At 36.5% G+C, this 27,999-nt stretch overlaps 1 protein-coding gene and 1 pseudogene across 4 annotated transcripts in view; both read left to right on the top strand.

Moving 5' to 3' along the window:
- SSH2 (slingshot protein phosphatase 2) overlaps positions 1 to 27,999 on the top strand; it is a 223,431-nt gene that overhangs the window by 96,735 nt on the left and 98,697 nt on the right. Inside the window, exon 1 of one of the 4 annotated variants that reach the window (XM_033089165.1) lies at positions 27,665 to 27,961. The exons of the other annotated variants lie outside the window; for them this stretch is intronic. Within the exon in view, the coding sequence (XP_032945056.1) occupies positions 27,834 to 27,961 (128 nt within the window). The 5' untranslated portion in view covers positions 27,665 to 27,833. Of the gene's footprint in view, positions 1 to 27,664; positions 27,962 to 27,999 lie in introns of those variants that run through there. 4 annotated transcript variants of the gene reach the window in all.
- Positions 44 to 27,824, top strand: LOC117012778 (RNA 3'-terminal phosphate cyclase-like protein; annotated as a pseudogene).

Consider the following 27,999-nt stretch of genomic DNA (forward strand, 5'->3'; position numbering starts at 1 on the left):
CTGTGTTCTGCAAGGGCTGACCCACATGGCACTCTGCCCGGCAATGGTCCTGCCCTTTGAAACCGACGTGGAGGCAGCCTGGTCCCTTGACCCTTGCACTCTAGGCTGTAGTGGCAGCAGTAGCCCTAAGGGTAGCAGGACCTCCTTTGGACCCCTTTGGGGTCCTTCTTCCTTTTACTTGAAGGGTAATGCATGTTCACACGTCCTTCATTTCGAATCATTCTCTGCTTGCTTTAGTCTCAGCTGGCAGTTTTTCTGCTGGTAAAATCCCATCTCTATTTCTGGCTTCTATAGAGATGGCCAATTCGTTCTGTGGTTCACACCCACATTCATCTCCTCACCAAGTGGTCGCTCTTTTGAACACACTCTCATTTTTTGCGATATGGACAGGCTGAGAATTTGCCAAGTTTTTAAGTTCTTTTTTCCTTTTTGTTTCACAACTCCTTCTTCAATTCATTTCTCTCTTCTCCTATTTTACTATAAGCAGTCAGGAGGAACTGGGCTACTGCTTCAACACTTTGCTTAGAAATTTCCAGAACTAAATATCCAGTTTCATTGCTCACAAATTCTACTTTCCACAAGATTAGAACAGGAACACAATTCAGCCAAGTCCTTTGCTACTTTATAACAGGATTGCCTTTGCTCTAATGTTTAGTAACGTGTCTGTCTGAGACCTCATCAGAATGACCTTTACCACCCACATTTCTACCAACATACTACTCATGATTATTATGCATTCTCTAAGAAGATGGAGGGCTTTTTCTCTAGTTCTCCTGTTTTCTTTCTGAGCTCTCACAAGAATTGCCTTTTAACATTCCTTTCATGGCAATCTCAGCTTTTTCTAGCACGCACCTCAAAACTCTTCCATTCTCTTCTCCATTACCTAGTTCTAAAGTTGCTTTTACATTTTTAGGTATATGTTATAGTAGCACCCTACTTCTCAATACCAAAACCTGTATTAGTCAGGGTTTTCCGGAGAACCAGGATTAATGGGAAATATATAGATAGGTAGATTTATTATAAGGAATTGGTTTATACAATTATGCAAGGTTAGAAGGACCAAGATCTGTAAGTTGGAGACCCAGGAGAGCTGATGGCATAACTTCCAGTCTGAGTCTCAATCTGAAGTCAGGAAAAGACCAATGTCTTAGCTCAAAGACAGGCAGAGAGCGCGAATTCTTCCTTTCTCAGTCTTTTGTTCTATTCAGGCCTGCAATGTGGAATAGTGAAGCCTACCCACATTGGAGAGGGCAATCTGCTTTACTCAGGCTACTGATTCAAATGGTAATCTCATGCAGAAACCCCCTCAGAGACATAATGTTTAATCAAATATCTGGGCACCCTGTGGCCCAGTCAGGTTGACACATAAAATTATCCATTACACAACCTCAATGAAAATGGGCAATGAACTTGAATAGACATTTCTCCAAAGAAGACAAACAAATGGCCAATAAGCACATGAAGAGATGCTCAACATCACTAATCATTAGGGAAATGCACATCAAAATGATGAAATACCACCTCACACTCATTAGAATGTCCACTATCAAAACAAACCAAAAAAACACAAGTGTTGGTGAGGATATAGAGAACTTGAAATCCTTGTGCACTCTTGGTAGAAATGCAAAAGTGTACAGTATGGCAGGTCCTCAAAAAATTAAAAATAGAATTACGATATGCAGCAATTCCACTTCTGGGTATACACCCGAAAGAATTAAAAGTGGGGTCTCAAGAAATTTGTACAGTCATGTTCACTGCAGCACTATTCACAATAGCCAAGTGTCCATTAATAGATGAATGGATAAACAAAACGTGACATACGCTTACAATAGAATATTATTCAGCCTTAAGAAGGAAGGAAATTCTGACACATGCTACAACATGGGTAAATCTTGAGGGCACTATGCTAAGTGAAATAAGCCAGTCACAAACGGACACATATTTTATGATTTCCCTTATATGAGGTACCTATATAGTAGTGAAATTCTCAGAGATGGAAAGTGGAATGTTGGTTGCCAGGGGTTGGGGGAAGGGGAGGATGAGGAGTTATTGTTTAATGGGTACAGAGTTTCAGGTTTGGAAGAGAATAAAGTTCTAGATCTGGATGGCCGTGATAGGTACACAACAGTATGAATGTATTTAAAGCCACTGTACACTTAAAAATGGTTAAGATGGCAAATTCTATGTTATGTGTATTTTACTACAGTTAAAAAATAAGCCCCTTTTATGTCATTTAAATTCTGGCAATACTTTGTCTTTCTAAGAAGAAGAGGCCTAAAAAGATAACATGATTACAGAACTAAAAATCAAGTTGTGTATTATTACTTTTTTGGTGAAAAAATAAATGGATGAAATTCAATGCTAATCTTCCCTTTGCATATTTATGAACTCAGAGCTTTTCTTCTTCTTGTGTGATGTCCCACTGTGCTGACGGGGGAACAGCCAAAGAGGGAACTATAAAACTGAACCATAAAACACTCCAACATTAAATCATTTCGACTTATAAACAGCTATCTTACGGCATATGAGTCATCTTATAAAATTGTAAGATAATAAATAATAAATAAACAAAAGAAATATGCCAGTAAAATAAAATTTTGAAATTCTAAGACATCTTTTTTAAGATGAATAGTTGTGGTAGGAAACAAAGTACTTTAGATCTAAATTTAGAAATTAAATATTTTAATTACAGTAGAAGTCTTTCATTCCTGTGTATACCAACTCTAACCTAAGAATTGTATAAAGAGAAAAGGAATGACTTTTAGGAAATTGGCTTTGGGGTCAGCAAATCCAATACTGACCCCAGTTGGCTTTGGGATCAGTATTGTAAAATAACGTAGTTTCAAAGATCTGGGAGAAATTTGTTTGTTTGTTTGTTTTTTAAGACAAAGGAATGCCTAAGCCTTTCGGGACAATTTTTATGTTTTCACCCTTCAACTCAAGCAATACATATATTTGTTGCCAGTTTTTATTTTTTTAGTGACAAGCAATACATATAATATTTGTTGCCAGTTTTTATTTTTTTAGTGAGTCAATGTGAATGTTTTTCATGTTCACCCCAAAATCTCTCTTGTTTTTAAGCCTAGTTTCTTCCTCTTTAGTCTTTCACAGACATAAAGAATTACTCATCATTTACTGAAAAAGTTCTTCACCCTTGAAAACATATTTATTTTCCCCGAGGTACTTCCAAACTAGCAATGAAAACAAAGTTTTCAGCAGATGGGGAAGAGAGACGGCAATGTGGACCAGTGGAGTCTCAGAAAATCTCTTGGAAGAGCCAGGTCTTGAATGAGTGGGATTTACATAGGAGAACAGAAGAAGAGCATTCCAAATATAGAAGGATGGGGAGAGGGGAAGGAAATCCTCAGAAGTCTAGAAGTAGGCGCTGATGTGTTTCGGGGACAATAAGAAGATAATTGTCTGTATCTTAAAAGCAGAGGAGTTTTGATTTGCTAGATCTTTGTCTAGAAGAATGATATGACAGCCAGAAAAGAGTATGAGAAGAGGCGGACAACTTTCCAGGAAGCTGTTGTGGGCAAATGGCTAGAGGTAGGCGATCACCTTCCCGGGATCCGACAGCAGCGATAAAAGACATGGACTGTCTTTTATCTCAGTACCCACAGCAGTCACATGTAGTTGGTACTTAGTGCTTGTAGAATGAATACGTGAAAAGGGAAGACTATGGGTGTCTTTACTATAAGTGAATCGGGGCATGTCTTGGTGTAAGATACAGTTTCACAATAGCACTGTGTTACTAATTCATTCAATTTGTGGAAATTTCCCTAGATCTCTGTCTCCAGTACCTCATCAAGTTTTCTGTGTCTTGTATTTGCTCTGCTTATTTTTTACTTTTGAGATGGGATTTTATTTAACTCCAGCCTATTTGGTGAAATAATTTTTGTATGGATTTAACTATCATCATGACAATAAATATACTATATTGCCCATATTTTTGGCTGTGAAAAGAGGACTGATATACTTCTACATCAGTATACAAGTATGTTCTAGTTAAAGAATGTGTTAACCTAGAGAATACTTTACTGTCAAAACTGAAACTCTGTACTCATTAATAATAATTCTCCACCCTCCCCTTTCCCCAGCCCCTGGCAACCAACATTCCACTTTCCATCTCTGAGAATTTGACTACTATAGGTACTTCATATAAGGGAATGATAAAATATATGTCCTTTTGTGACTGGCTTATTTCACTTAGCGTAGTGTCCTCAAGGTTCATCCATGATGTAGCATGTATCAGAATTTCCTCCCTTTTAAAGTGGAATAATATTCCATTGTATGTATATGCCACATTTTGTTTATCCATTCATCTAGTAATGGACATTTGGGTTGCTTCCTATTGTGAATAGTGTTGCTATGAACATGGGTGTACACATTTCTCGAGACCCTGCTTTTAATTGGATGCATACCTAGAAGTGGATTATATGGTAATTCTATTTTTAATGTTTTGAGGATCTGTCATACTGTACCCTTTTACATTCCCACCAACAGTGCACCAAGGTTTAAAGTTGTTCACATCCTCACCAACATATTTTCTGTTTTTGGCTAATGGACATCCAAATGATTGTGAGGTGGTATCTCATTAATAAAAAAATAGGAAATGGAAAAGAAGAAAAGTCTGTTGTAAATATGAGCTGATAATGTAATCCATATATATATATATATATATATATATAAAATATATATAAATATTAGTTTCAGGTGTACAAAGCAATATAAGTAGGCATTTACACCCCTCACAAAGTGATAACCCCCCAATCTACTACCCCTCTGACATATACGAGCTGTTACAATACCATTGACTATATTCCCTATGCTGTACTTTACATCCCGTAAATTATGCACATACATAATTAACATTCAATATTATTCTATTAATACTTCAGCTTCAGGTGTGTAGCACAGTGGTCAGGCATCTACACAGTCTATGAAGTGATCCCTTAATATATTTTATCTTTTTATTTTTTAATTTTCAAAAATCTCATACAGAAACTAGCTTCAAATGCAGCACAAATAACTTTTTTTTCTTGAGACATTCGATAAGATGTTCTATCAGCTTGCCTTTCTGTTTTAAGAAATAGAATGATGAAATCAACATTTCATGGAGAAGCCAAATATTTATTTCGGTTATAACAATATATGTGTGTGTGTGATTGATTTACAAAAGATATTTCCATGTATTAAAAACTGGTTCTAACTGATTACACCGAAACTGTATATCTTTTGCTGTTGGGGCCCTTCTGAAGTTTAAATCTCCACCTCCCATCCTGTGGATTACTCTTCTATCTGCAAAGAACTATGAGCTGTTTATAAACATTTGGGTGTGGCCACAAGGGGGTGGAAGTGAGCTGTCCTCTTATTCTCATGTTCTGCCATTATATGAAGTAGCTCCTTTAAATTGGTAAGTGTACACTTTTAAAGGCTCTTTTCCTAGCCACTTGACAGGAATATTTTTCATTTCACTGAAGTACTCTTTATTTCTGAAGAATGTATTCACAGACTGTCTTTTATATTTACCTGGCATTTTCTGCTTCTGGTAGCTACAAAAAGCATTCTTAAATTTGATTGGAAAAGGAAATCTAATTATTGCAGCCATAATGAAACTAGGTATATATTTTAATGCCAGGTAAATAATCTTACTTTCCCCCCAGATGTTATTCTTCATGTGTAAACAAACAAACAAACAAAAAGTAAAGTAAATTTTCCTTCAATTCTTGACCTTGCCAAACTAAGTTTTGGACAGGTTGTTGTCTTGTATTATAAAAACCCAAAGACAGTGGGTGGCCAGATGGCTCAGTTGATTAAAGCACGAGCTCTGAACAACAGGGTTGCTGGTTCGATTCCCACATGGGCCAGTGAGCTGCACCCTCCACAAGTAGATTGAAGACAACATGCTGCAGCTGAGCCTCCGGAGGGGCAGCCGGATGGCTCAGTTGGTTAGAGCGCAAGCTCTCAAAAACAAGGTTGCCAGTTCAATTCCTTCATGGAATGGTGGGCTGCGCCCCCTGCAACTAAAGATTGAAAACAGCAACTGGACTTGGAGCTGAACTGCACCCTCCACAACTAGATTGAAGGACAACAACTTGGAGCTGATGGGCCCTGGAGAAACACACTGTTCCCCAATAAAATTGAAAAAAAAAAAAAACCCAAAGACTAATAAAGTATCAAATACCTATCACTGCTGGCAGAGGATTCTGAGAAGATGATGGAGTAGGAAGCACCAGGAATCTGTCTTCCTACCTAGACAGCAATTGCACTGGCAGAATCTGTCTGATGTAACTATTTTGGTACTCTGGAGTCTATTGAAGGCTTGCAACTTCCAGGGGAAGACTTAGAAGGTAAACTGTAGTCCATTTCAGCCCTTAGCTCTTTGCAGATATGCATCTTCCCATTTTCAGCCCATGGCAGGCAGTTGTGCATGTGTTCCTGGAGCAGCTTGCACATAGCTTCTGGAAGACATGAAGAGCAAAAAGGACCTATCTTCCATATATCAAGGATCTGTGCTCTGATGGTTGATTGCTGCTTCTGATCACAGAGGTGCCAATAAAAAGGGAGGCAGCCATTGTTGAACCTCCTCCCATTGTTGCAAGACCCTCTCCTTCTAATTTAAGTGACTTCCAGACATTTAAAGGGCTGACACCCTTTTTTCCTCCCTTTCATTTTTGCTTTTCCCCCTTTTGGGAGCCAGATATTAAAGACTGTGACATTTAAAAATGATTGCATATGAGGGGATAATTAGAAAGTGACCATGCATACCTAGGGATAGGCTCAGAAACAACCTTAAGTTTACACCTCAGTCTGATCTGTGGCACCTACAGATACCTACAACAATTTAAAAAACAAACACAAAGGAAAGACAATAACAAAAAATAACAAATCCTGGGGAAGATGGAGAGTCTGATTTCCAAAGTTACCACATTATTAGATTCAATGTCCAATGTTCAACAGAAAGTCACAAGGCATATAAAGAAGCAGGAAAGTATGACTCATTCAAAGGGAAGAAATAAATCAACAGAAACTGTCTTTGAACTTTTCCTAATGACATATATACTATATAAAGATTTTAAAACTACTGTCTTAAAGATGTTAAAAGAACTAAAGGAAGATATAAAGAAAGTCAAGAAAACGATGTGAACAAAATGAAAATATTACTGAAGAGAAAACTTAAAAAGAAACCAAAAAGAACTTCTGGAGCTGAAAAGTATAATAATTGAAATGAAAAATTCCCTAGATGGATTCAAAGGCAGATTTGAGCAGACAGAAGAAAGGATCATCAAACTTGCAGACAGTACAATGGAAATTATCAAGTCTGAGGAACAGAAAGAAAAAAAGACTGAAGGAAAGCAAACAGAGCCTAAAGGATCTATGGGATACCATTAAGAGGACCAACATACACATTATGGAAGTCCCAGAATGAGGAGAGAAAGAGGCAGAGAGAATATTTGAAGAATTAATGGCTAAAAACTTCTCAAATTTGATGAAAGACGTAAATATAAATGTCCAAGAAGCTCAATAAACTCCAAGTAAGATGAACTAAAGGAGACCCACACTGAGACACATTATATTCAAACTTTCAAAAGACAAAGAAAGAATCTTGAAAACAGCAAGATAGAAGTGAATTGTCACATAGAAGGGATCCTCAATGAAACTATGAGCAGATTTCTCATCAGAAACTGGCGATCAGGAGACAGTGGGTCAGTATATTCACAAGGAAAAAAAAAACTGTCAACCAAGAATTCTATACCGAGCAAAACTGCCCTTTAAAATTGAGAGAGAAATTAAGAGATTATAGATAAACATAAGCTGAAAGACTTGGTGACTACTAGACCTGCCCTGCAAGAAATACTTAAGGGCTTCTTGCAAGGTGAAATGAAAGGACACCAGACAGTAACTGGAAGCCATGTGGAGAAACAAAGATCTCAATAAAGGTTAAGTACATGGACAATTATAAAAACTAGTATTACTGTAACAATGGTTTGTAACTGTACTTTTTTTCTATGTGATTTAAGAAACAAATACATTTTTAAAAAAAGTTATTAATGTAAAAGCTAATGTTACTGTAACTTTGGTTTCTAACTCCAGATCTTGATTTCTATGTAATTTAAGAGACTAGTGTATTTAAAAGAATTATTAGTTTATGTTTTGGGACACATAGTGTATAAAGATGGAATGTTGTGGAGAAGGAGCTGTAAAGGAGCAGAGCTTTTGTATGTTATTGAAGCTAAGCTAGTATAAATTGAAATTAGTGTGTTATAACTTTAGGTTGTTAAATGTAACCGCCATTGGAATCACAAACACATTAGCTACAGAAAAGGAAATGAGAAATGAATTTAAACATTTCACTACAAAAAACAAAAACGAAAAAAAACAAACAACTAAACACAAAAGAAGACAGTAGTACAAGAATTGAGGGACAAAAAAAAAATCTATAAGGCCTATATAAAACAAATAGCACAATGATAGAAGTGAGTCCCTCCTTATCAGTAATTACTTTAAATGTGAATGGATTAAACTCTCCAGTCAAAAGATAGAGATTGGCATAAGGGATAAAAACATGTGACCCAACTACAAGAGACTCATTTGAGATCCAAAGATACAAACAGGTTGAAAGGGGAAGGATGGAAAAATATTTCCATGCCAATAGTAACCAAAAGAGAGCAGGGTGAGTATACTAATACCAGTTAAAATAGACTTCAAATTAAAAAAAAAAAAGTTTACCAGAGACAAAGGACATTACATGTTAACAAAAGATTCATTACAGCAACAAGATATAACAATTATAAACATTTGTACATCTAATGACAGACCATCAAAATGTATGAAGCAAATACTGACAGAATTGAAAGGAGAAATAGACTAAAACCAAGAGCACATCTCCCTTAAAAACTAGATACATTCTGTATGTTATAAGATCTAATGATTAAATAGCTGATAATAGCAATGAATTTTTAATTTTAGCCACAATCCAATATGAGGTTTCTGTACTTTTTTGAATTAAAAAAAATCTAATTTCAGTAATTACAAAGTGCGATACAAATATTCTTTTTAGAGTTAATCCTTTTAAAAAGGCATTATCAGGGAGCTGCAAGAGAGAGCTGAAGCCACAGCCACTACCATCATCTGCAGTGCTCTACATGTGGATGCAGTACCTCCATGGCAACCACATAACACTCCAGGTGTACTTCTTCAGCTATGTGAGCTGCAACTTCTTGCATCCCTGTCTTTCCATCCCATCAAGATCCAAAAGATTCATGCCAAAGACCACAACCCAAGCCTCAGAGATTTTGTAGCCAGTGTCATAAGACTGGTAGACACTACAATTATTGGTTCTCGAATAGAAATAAATCAAATTAGAGTGACCTTTTATTACCAATTAGGCCTTTGTATGGTGGGTCTGTAGAGCACAACTAGAGTGTCCATCACAGTAGGGGCTCTTACTTGGAAAGCCTTCTTCACCTGGCTCTTAGTGATCGTATCTCTCTATTGAAACAGTTTGAGATTGATGGTGAATCCTCTGAACTAAAGACTGCAATGGGGCTTGCCTCCTAGAAGTGGCAAAGTATTCTTCTCATGTTTTGTAAGGAAGGTATTAAGACCTATTCAGCTCACAGATCCTAGATAACGTCAAAAGTATTAGAGGAATCGTGTACCCCATAGGCCTGTCATCACCTTAGATGACTGACCAAATCATGACACGCTCAAGGAGCACCTTTAACAATTTCACACTTTATTTACGCAGACCACACAAAAGGGTCCAACTCTGGGAAGTCTCTGGCTTCGGGCTCTCATTTTTTGCTAAGACCACCAGTAGAATCTTCCTCAGGGCTGAACTAGACTTCAGCCCTCAGGGCCAGGGCACAGCAGTGCTCCAAGTGATCTCAGCAGAAACTGCCAAGCTGCTGCTGGAAGAGAATCCGTAGAGGCAGATGTGTGGATTTTTTTTTTTCTTGCCTTAGGTCATATAGCTACTCAGGGTTGGATCAGAATTGGAACTACTCATACTACTGCAGAACTTCTACTCTTTTTTACCTTTTCTTTTTTTCAATGACAGTTGACAGTCAATGTTATATTAGTTTCAGGTGTACAGCATAGTGGTTAGACATTGATATAACTTATGAAGTGATCCTCCTATAAGTCTAGTACCCACCTGGCACCATACATAGTCATCACAATATTAGACTCTATTCCCTATGCTGTACTTTACATCTCTGGGACTATTTTGTAACTGTCAATTGTACTTCTTACTCCCTTCGCCTTTTCCACCCAGCCTCCCACATCTCCTCTTATCTGGCAACCATCAGTTTGTTCTCTGTATTTATGTGTCTGTTTTCTGTTTTGTTTGTTCATTTATATTGTTCTTTAGATTCCACATATAAGTGAGATCATATGGTATTTGTCTTTCTCTGTCTGACTTATTTTGGCAGATGTGTAGATTCTAACCAGAGCCTGATCCTAGAAGCTGCCAGCAATCCAAAGTCTTCCCCTTACCATAGAGTTTTTGAGGCATTTGAAGAGCTTTTTCCAGATTGTTTAAAATTAAAACCAAAGGCTCATTGTGAAGCACTCAAGGGTAGAGATAGAGTACTGATGGCATGTGTTGGTATTACCTTACCAAACTTAGCAAATCATCAGGGGGTATTGTCTCAGCATAAGGCCCTACCCTACAGACAAACCAATGCAGCCAAAGAAACCCAGGTAATGATTCTGAAGGCATACATCCAGGACAGGAGAGCCACTACATTAAAGACTCTTTTCTTTCCATCAACAACAAAAAACTCATATTAATTAAAGACAACTACATATCCAAAAAAAGACATACTCACAGGATAGTTTCACACACTCATGAAAGAGTTTTAATGGATGTGCTGTTAATCCTGCTCTAAAACTATGTTGAATTTTATAGATCTGTTCTATATTAATTCGGTGAATAAAATTAACAATGAAAGTTCCTAATAATTCACAAATCTCTCTCTAAGGAAGGACTTCATTTTTTCACACTCTTGCTCGTCTCCACTCTAGGCTGTTAGCTCCCATGCATTCCTCATTTTTGCATTCCCAAGACCCAGGCCAAGTCCTGGCAACTAATAGGTATGCATTACCTAATTGTGAAATTACTGTGCAAATAAATGATAAATGGATGAATTGAAACTAGGGAAGCTTGTGTAGCAACAGGCATCTTGTAGCTTTAAAACTAATTCATGACCGATGATTAACTTTTTATAGTGTTGTTATTTTCTCCCAAAATTATTTTCCCAATTAAATAAAATGTGTAATTAACTTCATTTTTTAAAAAGAAATTGCCCACAAATAAGAACCAAAGATTTGCCCATCCTTCTCCACTTCTCTACCCTCCCACTCCACCCCCCCAAATTATAATCTCACCTTCCTCCAAGAAATATTCAGGGAACTTTAAAAAATTAATAAAGTTAATGTACTTTCCTTTTTGTTCACTACAAGTTATTTGTTTTGGATGAAAGGGTAAGAGGCTACTAGAACAAGTTTATTCTGAACACTGAATTCAGGACTGCTGAGTTCAGTATAAGATCAAGTTTTTCTTCCCCTTTCTCTTATATTCTTATGCTTGTGGGTTTAAACAGCCTAAACTATAGGAACTCCTGATACACATGACTTTTCTTACCCTGAAACACATACACATATATATACAGAGATGCCCCAATGTACAATGTATGTACATTTTAAGAAAGGAAAACTATTAAAATTGTAATAATATATACTGATAACAAAAGATGAATACAAGTCATGTTTGACTTCTGCAATTACAAGAAGTGCTCAAAGTGGTTACCATCAGCGTCCAGACACTTCTGATTATGGCGAACTACTGCTTGAGCAATGTTGACCAAAGTGTCCACTTGTACAAATTTTTTTGGCACCCCCAGTATGTGTGTGTTTGTACACTGGGTATACACAAGTATATATTTCAGGGTAAGAAAAATTACATATATATCGTATATATATTATACATATACATATATTATATATATAATTATATATACAATATGTAATTATATTTATACATAATATATTATATACATTAATATATCAAATTGTATATTAAAATATATAATTTAATTAAATATTTATATGTATAAATATATATTAATATATAACTACACATTAATATATATTTATAGATTTATATATATAATACACGTATTCTATATGTGTATATATATGTGTGTATGTATGCATCACCTGTGTGTGTGTGTTTTAAATATATTTTAAAGAAAATGTATACTACAGAAAGATTTCCTATTATAACCCAAGTGAACTCTCAGTTGTCACCATCAACTGCCATATCACTTCAACATTCATAATTAATTATCTCAAAAGAGAAATAAACCATCTAATGGAGAATTTTTGCTAAGTGAAATTAAAGAGCATTTGCTAGAACTAACATGTTGAGTGTTAGTATTATCTATGGAATGTTAGTCTTCAGAAAAGATAGTTCAAAATGTTTGCCATATTTTCATCAGTTGCTTAGAAAGCAAGATTTCTGAAAAACAAAAGATTTCCCAGGTAAAAGTGAAAATTTATCCCAGAGCAGCATCTGTTCTGTAAATTATGGTTAAACCGGAAATGTATAGTATATAAATGTGTATAAATTATAGGCTTACAAATATTTTCTGTCATACCTGTGTAATGGCAGGAAATTGGACAATATTATTGTTCTTTCTACCTTTATTGTAATATTCTATGGATAAAAATTCAGTTCTGTTTTAGCCGTCCTGTCTAGTCAGATGAGACTCCAACGCTACAGTGTTGATTTTCTTTTTATATATACAAAAGGGACATCCAGCAGAGTAATACAGGGAAAAAGCAATGAACTAAGAGCAAGAAGACCTGATGTTAGTTTTGTCTCACCTTACAATGCCTCAATTTCCTCATCTGTAAAATGAGGGTGACATCTGCCCATCTATCCTATAGGATTGTTGAAAAAGCAAATAACATAGTTTATAGGAAAGTTTTAACAAACATTAAGCACCAAATATTATAGCAAGATGTAAAGTGGTAGTACTTTCACTAGTATTTATCTAAATTCTTTTCCATTTCATTTTACAAACTCACAGCCTAATTTCTCTAATTCTGTGTTATGACTGACACCCTTTACATCATATAGTATTAAGATCATTTACCGAGGAAAAACAAGAACAGAAGTCGACATACTTTAGATAGCAATCAAGTTCTTATTTAGTACAAATGTAGTATTGAATTAGAGCTTCCCATCTCTGGGTCAGTAGGTCAAAGCTGATTCAACCTGGAATGATTACCTAAAGTCATGGGATGCCATTTGGAAAACCCTTTTTAAAGGTAATGATTATCTTGTCATCCATTCAGTGAATTTCTATTAAGGAAAGACCCATGGACTCGTTTCTCTGACTTGCTACTATTCTACCATACTGAGGCAGAAAGAATGTATTAGTGAACACAACTGGCAGACTATTCTGTGTTAATTATTCACTGGGAATTTCCCCAAGCTAAGCAGCCATTTGGAAAGAGAAGAAAGGACACGTTATCAGTGACCTAACCCAGCCCTAAAACAGCTGTTCTGCTGAAACACCAAACAAAAGATCAGGAAATTTAGAAATTGTTCAAAACACATAATTGGTTATGAGCCACCTTTGCTTACAACAATCTTTACTCTTCAATGGAAAAATTCTCACTCATGTTCTAACAGAACTCTCTGCTTCCCTTTCAGCACTTCTAACACTATTGTTATACCTTATTGTCTGTTCTTGCCACTTAAACTGAGTGAGGGCATGGACAATCTCTATCTCGTTCATGATTGTATCCTTGAATTCTGGCACATAGAAGGTACTCACTAACTTTCTGTAGTAGGAATGAATAAAGAGCCATACTTTTCATCCGTTCTCAGGCTTCGGGAAAAGATATTTAGCTTCTTTGAGCCCGTTCCCTCGACTCTGTAATAGAAACAAAAATATTTTACAGTTTTTCCGTAAGGATTTGAGATATAAATGTTAACTGCCCATTAAAGTAATAGGCACTCAACAAATAGTAATTATTATTCATTTTGCTTTTATTCCTTTTTATCATTTTAAACTGAGTTCTTCTAAAACTAGGATCATAATTTTATGTCTCTAATAAACAAATAAATCTTGACAGTACATATTTCAGAAACTTTCAGAATCACCACAGCCTAGTTCTTCACTCCAAAGAAAACCAGTTAATATTAAGATTAAAGCCCTTTTCTAAGAAGTTAAAATATACCTGGCCGGCCAGTTAGTTTTATTTTGTTTTGCTTAATTATCCCTCTTAAGAACTGGAAAATGTAATCAATGAAATCACTTTTAATATGCAATTGAGTTAAATGGTGATTGTCTTAGGTAGGTTGGTATGTGAATTGTACAGAATAGCAAAAGACTCTTAAATTTTAAGAAGACCAAACTTAGTTAGGGCTTTCTAGTAAAAGGATGATCTATAACGTGTATACGTCACACACACACTCTCTCTTACAAATACATTGCTGCTGCATCTTTAGCCACATAAAATATTTATAATTGATAGCCTCTGGAACATGAAAATACAGGCCTTGTAGAGGATAAGAAAGGCATATTTGGGAAGATTGCAAATAATTACATGTAAAAATATTATGCCAATAGGAAGTTCATGTATGTTACTATTTTTAAGTTGGAGGTTTTATCTGGGGTTGAAAAGAAAAAATGGTTGTTTTTAAAAATAACCTGTAAGCTTGAAGTTACATATGAAATTTCAAGTTCTTTAACTGTGATAAAGCAACCATGCAAGAGCTCAATTTTTCAGAGTACCAAATTCCACCACGTAAAGCTCATTAACTGGATTCTTTCCCCACTTTCCCCCATCCCCCCCACCTACCCCCATTTTGTTTGTTTTTTACATACTGTAGTTTATTTGGGGGTGTTTTGAAATCTAAATGCCTGGCAGCATGCAGGTAGTGATGTCCAGTGGGAGTAAGAACTCGCCTGGAATTGAGAAGGTGAGGATTGTTTAGCAGCATGGCAATCATAATATAAGCTAAGAGATTGGTTGAGATTGCCTAGGGAGAGGCTTAGCCATTATTTTAACACACTTATTTCTGATTTTGCATCTCCTCTTAGGCCAAAAGAAGGCAGAAAATGAGCCCATATACCGTGTTTCCCTGAAAATAAGACCTACCCAGACAATCAGCTCTAATGCGTCTTTTGGAGCGAAAATTCATATAAAACCCGGTCCTATTTAACTGTAACATAATGTAATGTAGTGTAATGTAATATAATATTATGTAATACTGGGTCTTATATTAATTTTTGCTCCAAAAGGTGCGTTAGAGCTGATTGTCTGGCTAGGTCTTATTTTCAGGGAAACACGGTAGATCTCTTCATATGTCAAGCACATGTTAAGAATGAGAAATTAAATTATCCTTAAAACGCACACATACACACTATTACATTTCTCTGTCACTCTAGAAACTTTTGGAAAATGACTGACGAGCCAATTTGATATGGATCTTTTAGGTTCTAGTGTGTGAACACATTTCAGAAGGTTTTGAATCTGCAAAACAATCTAATGGTTTTATTGACATCTATACCTTTGGTGAAAATATCCCTGTTTCTTGGAGTTTAGACTCTTTAAATATTGTATCTTTTAAGTTAAAAATGCAGATGAAGGTCAGTTATTGTGACAATGTCCTCCTTTGTCATTGGGTTAAATATCTTTTACCTCTCTATACTGACTTGTTTCCCTCGTCTTAAAAATGTGATAAGGTATTCATCAGACTAAAAGAAATTAAAATATAACTTAAAAATACCATTCCATAACCTTGCTTTCACCTCAAACTATAATTTTATTTTGATTTCTTGAAAGAACAGTGTGTTTACTGCCTTCTTTGTCAACTCCCATTCACTCCTCAGCCCATGAAATCTGACTTTTGCTCCCTCCACCAAACTGCTGCTTTTGTTGACATTGCCAGTAAGTATACAACCTAACAAGTGAATGAGCGTACCAGAGAGGAATAACCTTTAGGAAGGAGTGTCTCTGCTACTATGACCAGTAGGCTTTACAGAGAATGGAGCCTGTCAGTTAATCCAGCAAGTCCTTTAAAAATGGAAGCTGGATAGCAATTCTCATAGATTGCTGTGATGGTGAAATTATATAGAATTCAGTCACATAGTTTGGCACAATGCTTAGCACATAGTAAAGGTTCAACAAATGTGATTTACTATTATTAAGAACCATTATAACTTTTATAAGAGGGTGAATAAAGCATTAACTAGACAGATCTCAGCGATGATGAGAATAGGCTATGCAAGTCGAGTGAACATCTGCAAATGCAGACCTGTCAAGAACACACCATTCACGGAGAACATTGGGTAGTTTGGTGGGCTGAGGGCCAGTTTTTCATCTCTCTCATCTGTTTCCCCTGCTTTACTGTGAACCGTTTAGTTTGTAATTATATAGTCTCATTACCTAGCATACACACAGTGCCTGGCAGTGTTGGCATTCACAGTTTTGGTATGCCTCTGTTTACCCATCTGTAAAATATGAACAAGAAGTATAGCTCATGTACAAACATGAATTAATATTTGGAAGGGACTTTGAAAGCCCTGTGTTGAAGGTTCAGTATAGGAAATTCAATATTCTGTTTCCTGTGTTCCTTTTTTTATTATTATAGTGTTTTTCTCTAAATTCTTAGTACTAATCAGTATGCCCATGTAAAAATGTAAGCAGCAATTCTTTTGTAGTTAATGCTTTAGTTTGACTGACTAAAGCTCTTTCCTCTGAGATTTTAAGAGCAAGGGTCCTTGGGGAAAAACACGGCTACCCCTTATGATTTTGGATGCCGAGCAAAATTCAAACTCCTTCCGAGATGTGAACTTAATGATTAATTGAGAATTGAGTTTTAAATGTGTATTTAGGTCCCACTTTGGATTACATTCAACTTTAAAGAATTTCAGAATGGAGGGTGAGGGAGCTATTGTTTTTGTTACAATTTCATTGACTGTTTAATCATCCACCTCTGTTCTAGTAATATCTAGAATAAATTACTCCTGGTAATATAAGAAGAAAAGAATTTTCTTTAATTGCAATTCATTCAGTGTCAGCCAAATCTGTCACTAGGCTCCCACTCAAAGCCCAGAATTTTCTGTGACATGAAAAGAAGCACCATAATTATAAGTGATTTTCAGCAATCAATAAATGTCACTAAGAACTTTATTTTTAACAGTCACTTATTATTTCTTCCTATTTGCTCAGTTTTTAAAAATCAACTTGGACATATTTTTATCTAAATGATTAATTTAATCTAATTTTAATACGTATTTTTTTCTTTAGAAATTTTTGTGAGGAATTGTGTTGAGGCAGTAATATTTCACATTTCCCAAAATGGAATTGCTATTTTTAACTCAACACAGTCCTTTTCCTCGAAGACTTTCCTTTTGAAAGATAATATGCTGTCATTGAAACTGTCTCCATTCAAGCTTAGTTTTCTCTGAATCTGTTACTTTACCTATAAAATTATGAAAACATCAGCCAAAAGGAGTAATTACCATTAAATTAGACCACTTTAGGTGAAGTACTTTACAAACAAATCATAAATAATGCAATTTCTGGTGATATAGTCATTGTAAAATGTCTATAAAACAAAAAGATTTATAGTCCATTCTAAGTTATGTGGAAAGAGCACTGGTATTGGCGTTACAGACCTGTGTTTGTATTGAATGCATGACCTTAAAAATTGCATTCATTCTTTGAGACTCCCTTCCCTCTTCCTTAAAAAAAAAAAAAAAAATAGCATGCTTATTGTGAGGCATAAATAATACATATATCTGAAAATACCTCAAATCGTAGGCAAAGTACTATTGCATAAATATTATATCACAGTAGTATTTTATTAACAGTGAATGTCTTTTGTTTTAGTTTTTATGGTCAGCTTTAGCAGAGCATTTTCCTAAGATAAGAGAATGTAGATTTGTGAGGGGGACTATAAAAATCTTTTAAAACTTTTAAAAGTATTTCTCTTCTAATTATTTAATACACTCATTTTATTAGGGATGCTTGTCAACTGTAAATAGTTTTTTAGCTTTGGGCTTAAATCATGGTGAGAAGGGAATTATAAACAAAGCATTTTTATGAACTCTCCACAAAAGGATGGAAAAGTCAAAGCTGATATAGCTGCTTTACAACAAGTGACTACGTGAAGATAAATTTTAGAGGAACTGGTCTTTTCTTTTTTTATTTGTTAGATACCTTACAGCAAGAGCTTAAACAGTAATTAGGCTATCAAACCTAATTGTTTTCTGTAAATATACTATGGAGGTTCTTAAGTATCTAAAACCAGTTGATATCCTTCCTCATTGAGATTTTTAAACAAAATATGAACTAGAGATTTTTTTCCAACATTTTATAAAAGAAGTAAATGTGCAGATTAAGTTGTACAGTAAACACCCAAATCCCTCCTGGATTCACAATTAACATTTCGCTATACCGTATTGGCTTTGTCAGATACCTACTTATTTATCCATCCCTGGGCTAGAAGTTTGTAAGAGGAAAAATCTTTTAATTACTTTTTTATATGTGTTTCATATAGCAACCTTAAGAAATAAAAAAAAAAAGTTAAATGCTTTATAAGCGGTAATTTTCTGAATTTTAAAGAAAAATATACCATATGCATAACATAAAAACATGAATGGAAAGGTGAACACCACATTCAGGAGAGAAGTTTTATGTACAGAGAAGGGAAGGGCTCGTCAGAGAAGTTCACAGCAAAGTTCACAACTGTAATGTTTTATTTCTTAAAATCTGAAGGGTAAAGTGTTACAACATGTTAATGCTGTTTACTCAGTATCTGGCTGTTCCTTACCCTCTCTGTTCTTTGCTGTATGTTTGAAATATTTCACAATTAAAAATTAAAAGAAAGATTTGCTACTTCGTTTTCTTTTCCCCTGGCAAAGTGTTTTTCACTTCACTTAAGATCCTTTGTCCAGTTGGCCTTCCAGCTGAGGTGGATTGAATAGAATCTGACAACACCAGTATCTTTTCTCAGTTAGTTGATGTATTAGCTAAAGAATGATAACAAAATGCCCCCTTTCTACTAAGGAGTGAGGAGTCTAACTTCTGCATACTTCTTGGTTTTGCCTAACCCAGAGAGAAAAAAAACTTCCCGTATTGTACTTAAATTCCTGGAAGCTATTTGACATGGTTGTTGATAAGTATATAATTGTATAAAGTATGTAATTTTGCATGTTCACCTGATGTTAGAGAAGAAAGACATGGAAAGTGAAATATGGCCAGGGAAGCTGATACGTGAAAACTTGGAGAGATAATATGCTGCGGAGCCAAGGGCCTGGAAACTTGACCAGTCTAAACAAACTGCATAGTACCAAACTGCTTGTGAAAGGGCTGAATCAATCCTGCTGCGATTTGAACTTTTGGCTCCTGAAAGTCTAGAGCAAGCTTGAAAATAAAAATAAAGCCCTTGCCTACTGGGTTGTGTTCCAGACCCTCTACTGGATTATCTGTAGGAAGGAGGCATCTATCTAAAAAGCAAGAGGTAGCAGGAGAAAGATGAGGCAGTGAAAACGGAGGCTTAGGGGCTTCTCCCTATATCAGGTGTGAGAGAGTGAGCTGCCAAGGAGAGAGAACCTCCATCATTAATGTATTGATTCCTTCAGGAAATATTGATCGAGAGCCCTCAGAAAAATACAGTGAAGTGTGGTGTAAAGGTCTGCCAACCACCAGAATATATTTAGTGCTCAGGACTTGCCTAGCACTGCGCTAGGCTCTATGATGTCCACAAAAGGGAGTTACCGTGTCTGATCTGCTCCAGCAGAAAGAGAAGTTATGTGTCATAAAACAGAGCTTAAGACTTTGCATAATAATATAGATTATAAATTCTAAAGGAGTTAGAAAAGTTTTTTAGTATACTATAAACCTGGAATTGATCACTGGACTTCATCAGAAGACCTAAGTTCAAATCCTAGTTCCGACACTTACTATGTGTAAACTTGGGCAGGTCCCTTAATTTCTGAGCCTCAGTTTCCTCATCTGTAAAATGAAGCCCATCTAGCTCTGCTTACCTATACACAACGATTGTACTGAGAACCAAGTGAGGATGGATGTGAAAACACTGTAGAGTTTCTAATTATTGAAAGAGTTTGAAATGAACTAGGCCTTGAAAAATATGTTTTACATGGATAATCTTAAAGGCTGGATAAAAGTGGTCTCAGAGAGGAAGCAACTTGGACAGAGAGAAGAATGAGACTTGGATATGAGAGGACAGGATAAAAACCACCTAATTATAGCAAAGATTTGTTTGGGGAGAATGGATGAAAAATAGTTACTTGTGCCATCACGACTGGATTATGGTAGGATTTAAATTGTGAAGGATATGAAGACTAGAAGGAAGTGTTGGGACTTGATCTTAAAGGGAATTAGAAACTATTTGGGAGTTTTGAGTAGGTAGTTATTATAAAGGTAGGTAACTCGCATTCATTTTGATAATTAGTATCTAACAAAGTGCCTGGCATACAGGTATTCAAGATGAGTCCAACTGAATTCAGTTAATCTGTCAACAATATGTAGGATGAACTGGACACAGCTGAGCCTGGAGTCTAGACTTCTTACCACCTAGATATTAGTCTGGTTTATCTTTTTCTTTAACTGTAACAAGGAATGATAATACCTATCCAGCTAATATGTTGATTTCAAAATAAAATAAGATGATTATGCCATCATTATCCACAAATACATTAAATGCTTCCTTCATGTAGGATGTTACGTAAAAAAAAAAAAAAAAAAAAAAAAACCTAGGGAAACAAAAAAATCTATAGCTATAAGTGCTTTGAAAAATGTCTTGTGAGGCATATTAGTTTGAAATACAAAGTTCTAAGGGATCTTGTAGTAAGAGTGTGGTACACAACAGCCAAAAGATAATCTTACTGCTATATTTAGTACTGGCTTAGGTCCCTATTATTGTCAGGACCTGCTAGGCATAGCTAAGATCAAGTAGAGGAGAAACCGCCAGGCGCAGTAAGGTAGGGATTTGAGGCCTTCAGATGTTCTTCCTATTGGCAATAGACCTTTTCAGACTTAACCTGTTCTGTAGTGAACCTCCGTCATTATGGAGACAGGGTAGAATACTGGTTAAGAAAACAGGTTCTGGAGCCAGAATAACTGGCTGCGTTTGAAATACTGCTGTGTAACCTTAGTCAAATTATTTAACCTCTCTGAGCCTCATAAAGATAATGATGGGATCATGTGGTTGTTTGTGAGAAGTAAATGAGATATAAACGCTTAATGGAAGATCTGGTACACAGTTAATGTCAGCTCAACAAATGTCAGTTACTGTTTTTATTTTCAAGAACCCAGCTCCTGTAGCCTCCATTTTTTGTTACTCCCAAATTCACTTCCCATTTTTATACCTCTGTTTCACCCCATTCCAGGGTGAATATGCTCTACAGTATTAGCATCAAACAAGATCTTAAAAATATATTATGAATTTTAAAAATTACATAATCTTCAAAGTAGTTTAAGTTTTACATACATTTAGTTGTAGTTCTAAGTAATTCTTGGAAATCAATAATCCATAATACAGTTCTTCATAATATTATTCTTTATAATTCAGTGTATTTTTCTAGTTTCTCTCTGTAAACATGTTTTACTTTTCTAACATCTGTATACATATATGTATATATGTATATATTTAGTTTTGAATGCAGTATGTAAAAGATGGGGTGCAGAAGAGGATCTTGGGCCCTGAGATAATTTAATAGGTCACAGGGTGGGAGGAGACCCTAAGATTCCATGGGAAAATTAAAAACTAAACCTTTTAGGAGGGCAATTTTATAATATCTACCAATTCCTAAGATGTTTAAAATATTTTAACTAACAGCCAGTTACACCTCTAGGTATCCATCCAACAAATGTATTCACATGTATGCACAAAGATTGTATGAAAGCATTCATAGTGATGTTGTATATAATCGTAAAGACTGAAAACTTAAACGTCCATCAATAGAAGGCTGTTTAAATAAATTGTATGTAATTGTAAAATAGAATACTATGCACTCCTTTAAAAGAATGAGGTAAACTATATAAACATGCACATGTCCAAGATAAAGTGATAAATGAGGGGAAAAGCAAACAGCAAGATAACATGTGTATATAGTTCTATGCATGTGTATATGTGTTTCTTAAAGGGCAGCTACAATATATTAATGTTTGCATATACAAGGAAAATTTCTGGAAATATTAGCAGTCATCCCTGTGAATAGGATGATGGGGATGAGAAGAGTGACGTTTATTTTACCTCTGAATACTGAAAAAAAAGTTTTACTAATTCAGTATGTGTTACTTTTCTTATTATTTCTTTAAAAATAAAATGTTTAAAGAGATAGAGTGGGAATTAAATGGTTAAATGTTTTGTACGGTGTGTTGGATGTGAAAAGTGATCTATAAATGCCTATTATTTTTACTAAACAATAGAGTGCGGGGCTTTTGTAACCTGAAGAAAGCAGCATTTCAGCATCTCTTCCTACTGGAGCATATGGTGGTTAAGACCACGGAGGATGAATGCCTTAGAGATTGCCTCTCCTGGAGTTGATATGCAGATCTTTTTAGTATTCCCCATTGCTCTTATGGTGGAAAGTTCCATGGAAAGAAGTGGAAGGGCTCAGTGATATTGTTCCATCCAGTGTTTAAAACTATTGTCAGATATTCTTTTAAATAAAACTATTAGCCACATGGTGATTGCAAAACATGATTGCTTTTAAGAGCCTTTGTTTACATACAGTGTTTGGTTTATTCTATTGTGTGAAGAGTGCCTTTGACTAAGTGTAGTGAGATACCTCTTGGACAAGTTTGAAAATTAGGGGTATTATCTTGAGAGTTTTATCCTAGCGTTTTACAGATTAACAGGAGACAGAATGTTTTGCTACTCCAGGTAACAGGCTTTTTGTTTTGTAACTCTTTAAAGTGTTGGTTTTCTCCCTTTTGACACTCAGGGGATTAATTTACTATTGATTTCCCTAGATCATATACCCTTAGAGAAAACATAAAAATACAAATAGATCTTCTGACCGGTGTAACAATTTTTTCTTATAACTAAGTATTTTTTTAAATAAAGTCATATAAGTCAATGCTATTATTTCAAAGCTTAAAAATAACAAAAATCCAGTGAACATGGCACATCTCACATTATAGGTTGCAATATTGAGTTAATACAATTAACTACCTGGCAAACAATAAAGACTCGCTGGATGAAATGGTGGTATGCAGGGGAAGTTTGTATGCATTTTAATTTTCATTCATTTATCAACTTCTCAAACCCCAAGTACAAATACAACCAGCTTTCTGTTATTGGAAAGCTGATTGACCAATTTATGGATGATAATAATGAAAATTTAGTGCTATCTTTTTCACATAGCACTTTTGTCTATGTATCTTAATAAAACTGAGGTAAACATTACCATCCCCACTTTAAGATGAAAGAAACTAGCACTGGGACAGATGAAGTTTTGTTCATGGACAAAGTAACTAGAATCTAGGGCTTCTGATATTAGACTCATTGCTATTTTAGTATTGCCCATGTTAGCTATTTTTCAGATTGATGGAAAATAGCACACAGGATTATTTCTAGTCAACATCTTCACTTTCTCAGTGAATAAACTAAAATGCACAGTGGACTTTACCTTAAAGTTACCAGACAGATTTCTTCAGAGTCCCTCTGTCCCCCCAACTCACTTTCCCCCCACCTAACCTCCCCTCTCTCTCAGCTCTCTTAAATGGCCTGAAGAAAAGCACTTGCGTCTTTTCTCTGTTACCGTGTTTCCCCAAAAATAAGACCTAACCAGAAAATAAGCGCTAGCATGATTTTTCAGGATGACATTCCCTGAACATAAGCCCTAATGCGTCTTTTGGAGCAAAACTTAATATAAGACCCGGTCTTACTTTCAGGTAAACACGATAGGAGTTTTTACCTCAGAGAAATAGTCAAAAGATAAGATACATGGAGGAGTTAGAAAAGCAAAAAAAAAATTAAAAACAAAATTTATTACAGTCATGCACTCTTATGTAAGATTCTTCACCAGAGACTCCAACTCTCTGATTTTATTCCTGAAGGGGCAATCCTGACCTTTCTCTTAACTTTCTTAAGCTTACAGAGTCATTAAGTCCAAAGAGTAGATTTTTGTGCCAGGCATTCGTTTAAGTACTTTACATGTATTAATTTAATTTATGTTTACAATAACTTCATATATTAGGTACTAATACTGAGCCACAGATTAACTAACCAAGTTCACAGCTCATGGTGGCACTAAGATTCAAACTCAGCCTACTAATTTCAAGACTAGGACTTTTAACTGCTCAGCTCTACTGTTTTGAACTAGATGACTGTTTATCTTAAGTGGATAAATGCATTTTTCAGGTTGTCCAGATTAGATGAAATTCTTATCCTAAGGTTCCCAACTGTCATAAAAAAACAGATTTGGGGACATTGCCTTTGGGTTTTATTATCCCATTTTAGAGATGAAGTTAAGTGACTTGGCCAAAATCTTAGTTTATTAAGTGGCCATGTTAGAACTAGAACTTGGTTTCCTCTGGTTTCTAGCACACTGTTTTTGGCACTATAAACTAACAGTCACTTTTCAGCTCATTAGCTACCATCAGTTCAAGGGATCCACCCATGTTGAAATTTTGTTATAGCAGCAAAAGCATGTCCACATCCTTCACTCACATTTCAGTGTACCTTTGTGTCTTTCCTGGAATACATTTAGGTCAGCACATAAGTCTCTGGTTTTACATGGTTTTACAGTGTTTATACCTCATGGAGGACATGTGAAGAAATAGTAATGGAACTCCCTTATGGATGTAAGGGACATCTATTACTTTAAAATTTTTTTAATGCTTTAACATATAATTCCATAAAAATTTAATTTGGTTATAACTAATACTGTCAAGAGCCAAATTAACATTTTAGGATATTCATATTTCTGAGCCTTGAAATAGTAAGCAAATAACATGACAAAATCCATTTCAAATCTAACTCAAGCAAGACTGTAAGGAAATGCAGCAATTTTTCTTCAGGGACTTTTGAGCAGGTTTTTTGTTTTTGTTTTTGTTTTTTTAGAGAAAGCCCCTTCTGACTTCATGTGGAGTAGAAAACTAGCTTAGTTTATTTCATGCTGCTCAATCTAATTTGGAATCATTTTTGAAGTCTTAGATGCTTGGGTACTGAGAGCTTGCTCCCTAGAGCCTTGTTTCCTGACAGTGGAGGGTAAAGGATTAAATTGAGCTGAAACTAAATTGATTGACGTTTTGACACTGCAGATTGTGAAAAGAAAGGGAATTTGTTCAACTTTTTAAAGCAGTAGCAGAAAGAACTATTTCCTTAAAGGTACCCCAGTTTGCAAAGATGATTTAATTTTTTTCTTAAAAAACCAAGAGGCATGTTCTAGCACTTTTCCATATTACAGCTCAAAGTGAGAATTTAACTTTGAAAAGCTTTTGAAAAGGCCTGGATGGGGTGTTAAAATAGTCTCTCTCCTTCAATGAACAGGCACTGACAGAGGTCTTTTGAGGGGAAACAAAGGACTATGCACTTCTGGGGTGTCACTATAGGAACCTGTTTATAAAAGACAAGTATACATATTTATGAAATCTTTATCTCTAGCATTTTTAAGTGGAAGAGAGATTAAGTGTGAATTGAGTAAGATACATTTCCTGCTGACTTCTTTTTCAGTCAGATACAGATGATTACCATGCCATCATCTTTTCTAAAGGGCATCATTTGGTGTTGACTTCAATAAAATCCCATCTCTGCTGTGTCATGAAAGGAACTGGACTCACCTTAAGAGTGCTGTTCTAAACGGCCTGCTCCCTTTTTTGATCACTGCAGGAGGTTGTAATAAATTACAGCCTGGAAGAAGTTTCAAACTGGCAAGTTTTCCAGATATTTAAAGCAATTTATTTTGGGGTGTATCAGCAGATTTTTTCTCACACTGCCATTTGGGTGCCTGCTGACACAGCCTGAACAAATCTTTCAAACATTTTCCCTCCTAGGGATGGATGAAGATGATGATGCATTGACTCCAAGATCCAGACGTTTCATTAACTCTTCACTTGCCGATTGGTCCCTTCCTATTAATAGATCCGTAGGAAACTTAGATATCTGTTTCCAGTGTGAGTTTGCAATATTTCAAGGCTCTCAGTGCCTTGGCAACAACTCTTAAGTTTTATGGAAGAATCAGCTCACAAAAGAGTGAGTCTGGTTTTAGGCACAGAATTTATAGTTTAGATTATTTAATAACTAGTATTTTGAGACTTGCCAAACTTCCCCATAAGAAAAGAGATCTGCAAATGTATATGAAACAAAGACTTATAGCACATGTTGAATCTTACAGTGACTTCTTTCTAATTTTAGTTTCTCTTCTAATTGGATAGTGAAATCATTTTTTTTAATTATTAATTTTCAGCTGTGGAATTCCTAAGGCAGCTTTATTGATGTATATTTCAGTCAGGTATGCAGAAAAGCTGAAAATACTGGTGCCTAAAAATGTTTGTTCTGACAAGATTGGAAGGACTAGAGATAAGGGAGCTAACTTTTATTGAGTGCCCTCAAGGGGTCAGCCCCTTTTGTAAGCCACTACATAGTGGGTGGTGGAGAGGAGTTTCTCATTTTACAAAGAGCTGGTTTCTGGTTAGGTGGAAGGCACTGCTCAGTGAGTTGTTAGCAACACGAAAAAGGCTTAAACTCATGAAGGCATCAGGGAGTAGGGTTTGGTGGGAAAGGCCCTAGATCAGGAATCATAAAACTGGAGTTCCTATCGAAGTGACATCAAACGACGTCATCTGGCTAAACCCTGGATGTTTATACATCTGTAAAGTGACGATATCATCTCTCTCGTCTTCCTCTCTACATCACTTGGCACCATGTAGTTCTCAAGCACAGCTGCACAGGGGACTCGCCTGGGGAGTTTTGAAAACTACTGAGCTCTAGATCCCAACCTCAAGAGATTGAGATTGATTGGTCTGGGGTGTAGCTGGACCATTGTGGTTTTTTTTTTTACTCTCCACAGGTGATTCATGTGCGCAGCTAAAGCTGTGAATCCTTGGTTTGGACGATGGTTAGGAAAGCCTTTCGTAAATTTATTCACAAGGGTTAGCAGATATTTTCGACCTTGTAGTTTTATGTGTTTTTTTTCCCATCATAACTTCAAATGTTTTGCTTTGAAAAAATCCAGCGAATCTCTGAATTTCCCGTCTTTACTACGTAGGAAGCCGCTGATGAATATTTGCTGCATTTTTTAATGTACACCCTTTAAAAATTTTAAGATGATTTGAAAAATGGAGTTTGTTTTAAGGTTCAATGTATAGAGCTAGTTAAGAGGCAGGACCTTTCTGCTGAAACATTCCCAAGAAATGCTAGCCTTTCTTGCTCACCCAGCTCTCCTCTTTAGCCCAAACCACGGAGTCTGGGGGCCCATTCTTGCCCCCGGGTCCGGACGCGCGCAGCGGGATCCGGTGGGTGCCACGAACCCCGGGGCGGGGCGGCGGCAGGGCCGACCCACGGCGCCCGCCCGGCCCACCCCGTAGCGGAGCCCCGCCCCGGACGCGGCTTGGGGCGGGCTGCTGGCGGCGCCCGCCTGCCGGGACTGCACAGCCGAGCCCCAGGGCTGCGGCGGCTGCCTTCGCGCGACCCGGCGGGCCCAGCTCGGCCGCCGGGAGCCCGCGCTGCCCGCGCCTCCTGCCTGGCGGAGCCCAACGCGAGCGCCTCGTACCCGAGCCGGGCCGGGGGCAGGATGCGGACCTGTGCGCCCTGAGCCGGCCCCATGACCCTGAGCACGTTGACCCGCGAAAGGAAGGCGCCTCCCGCCTGCACCTGCAGCCTCAGTGGCCCCGACATGATCCCCTACTTCTCCGCCAACGCGGTCATCTCGCAGAACGCCATCAACCAGCTGTGAGTGCACCGTGCGCCCTCCTACCCTCCGCGAACCC

Source organism: Rhinolophus ferrumequinum, chromosome 21 (assembly GCF_004115265.2).
Source record: "Rhinolophus ferrumequinum isolate MPI-CBG mRhiFer1 chromosome 21, mRhiFer1_v1.p, whole genome shotgun sequence".
Classification (NCBI taxonomy): domain Eukaryota; kingdom Metazoa; phylum Chordata; class Mammalia; order Chiroptera; family Rhinolophidae; genus Rhinolophus; species Rhinolophus ferrumequinum.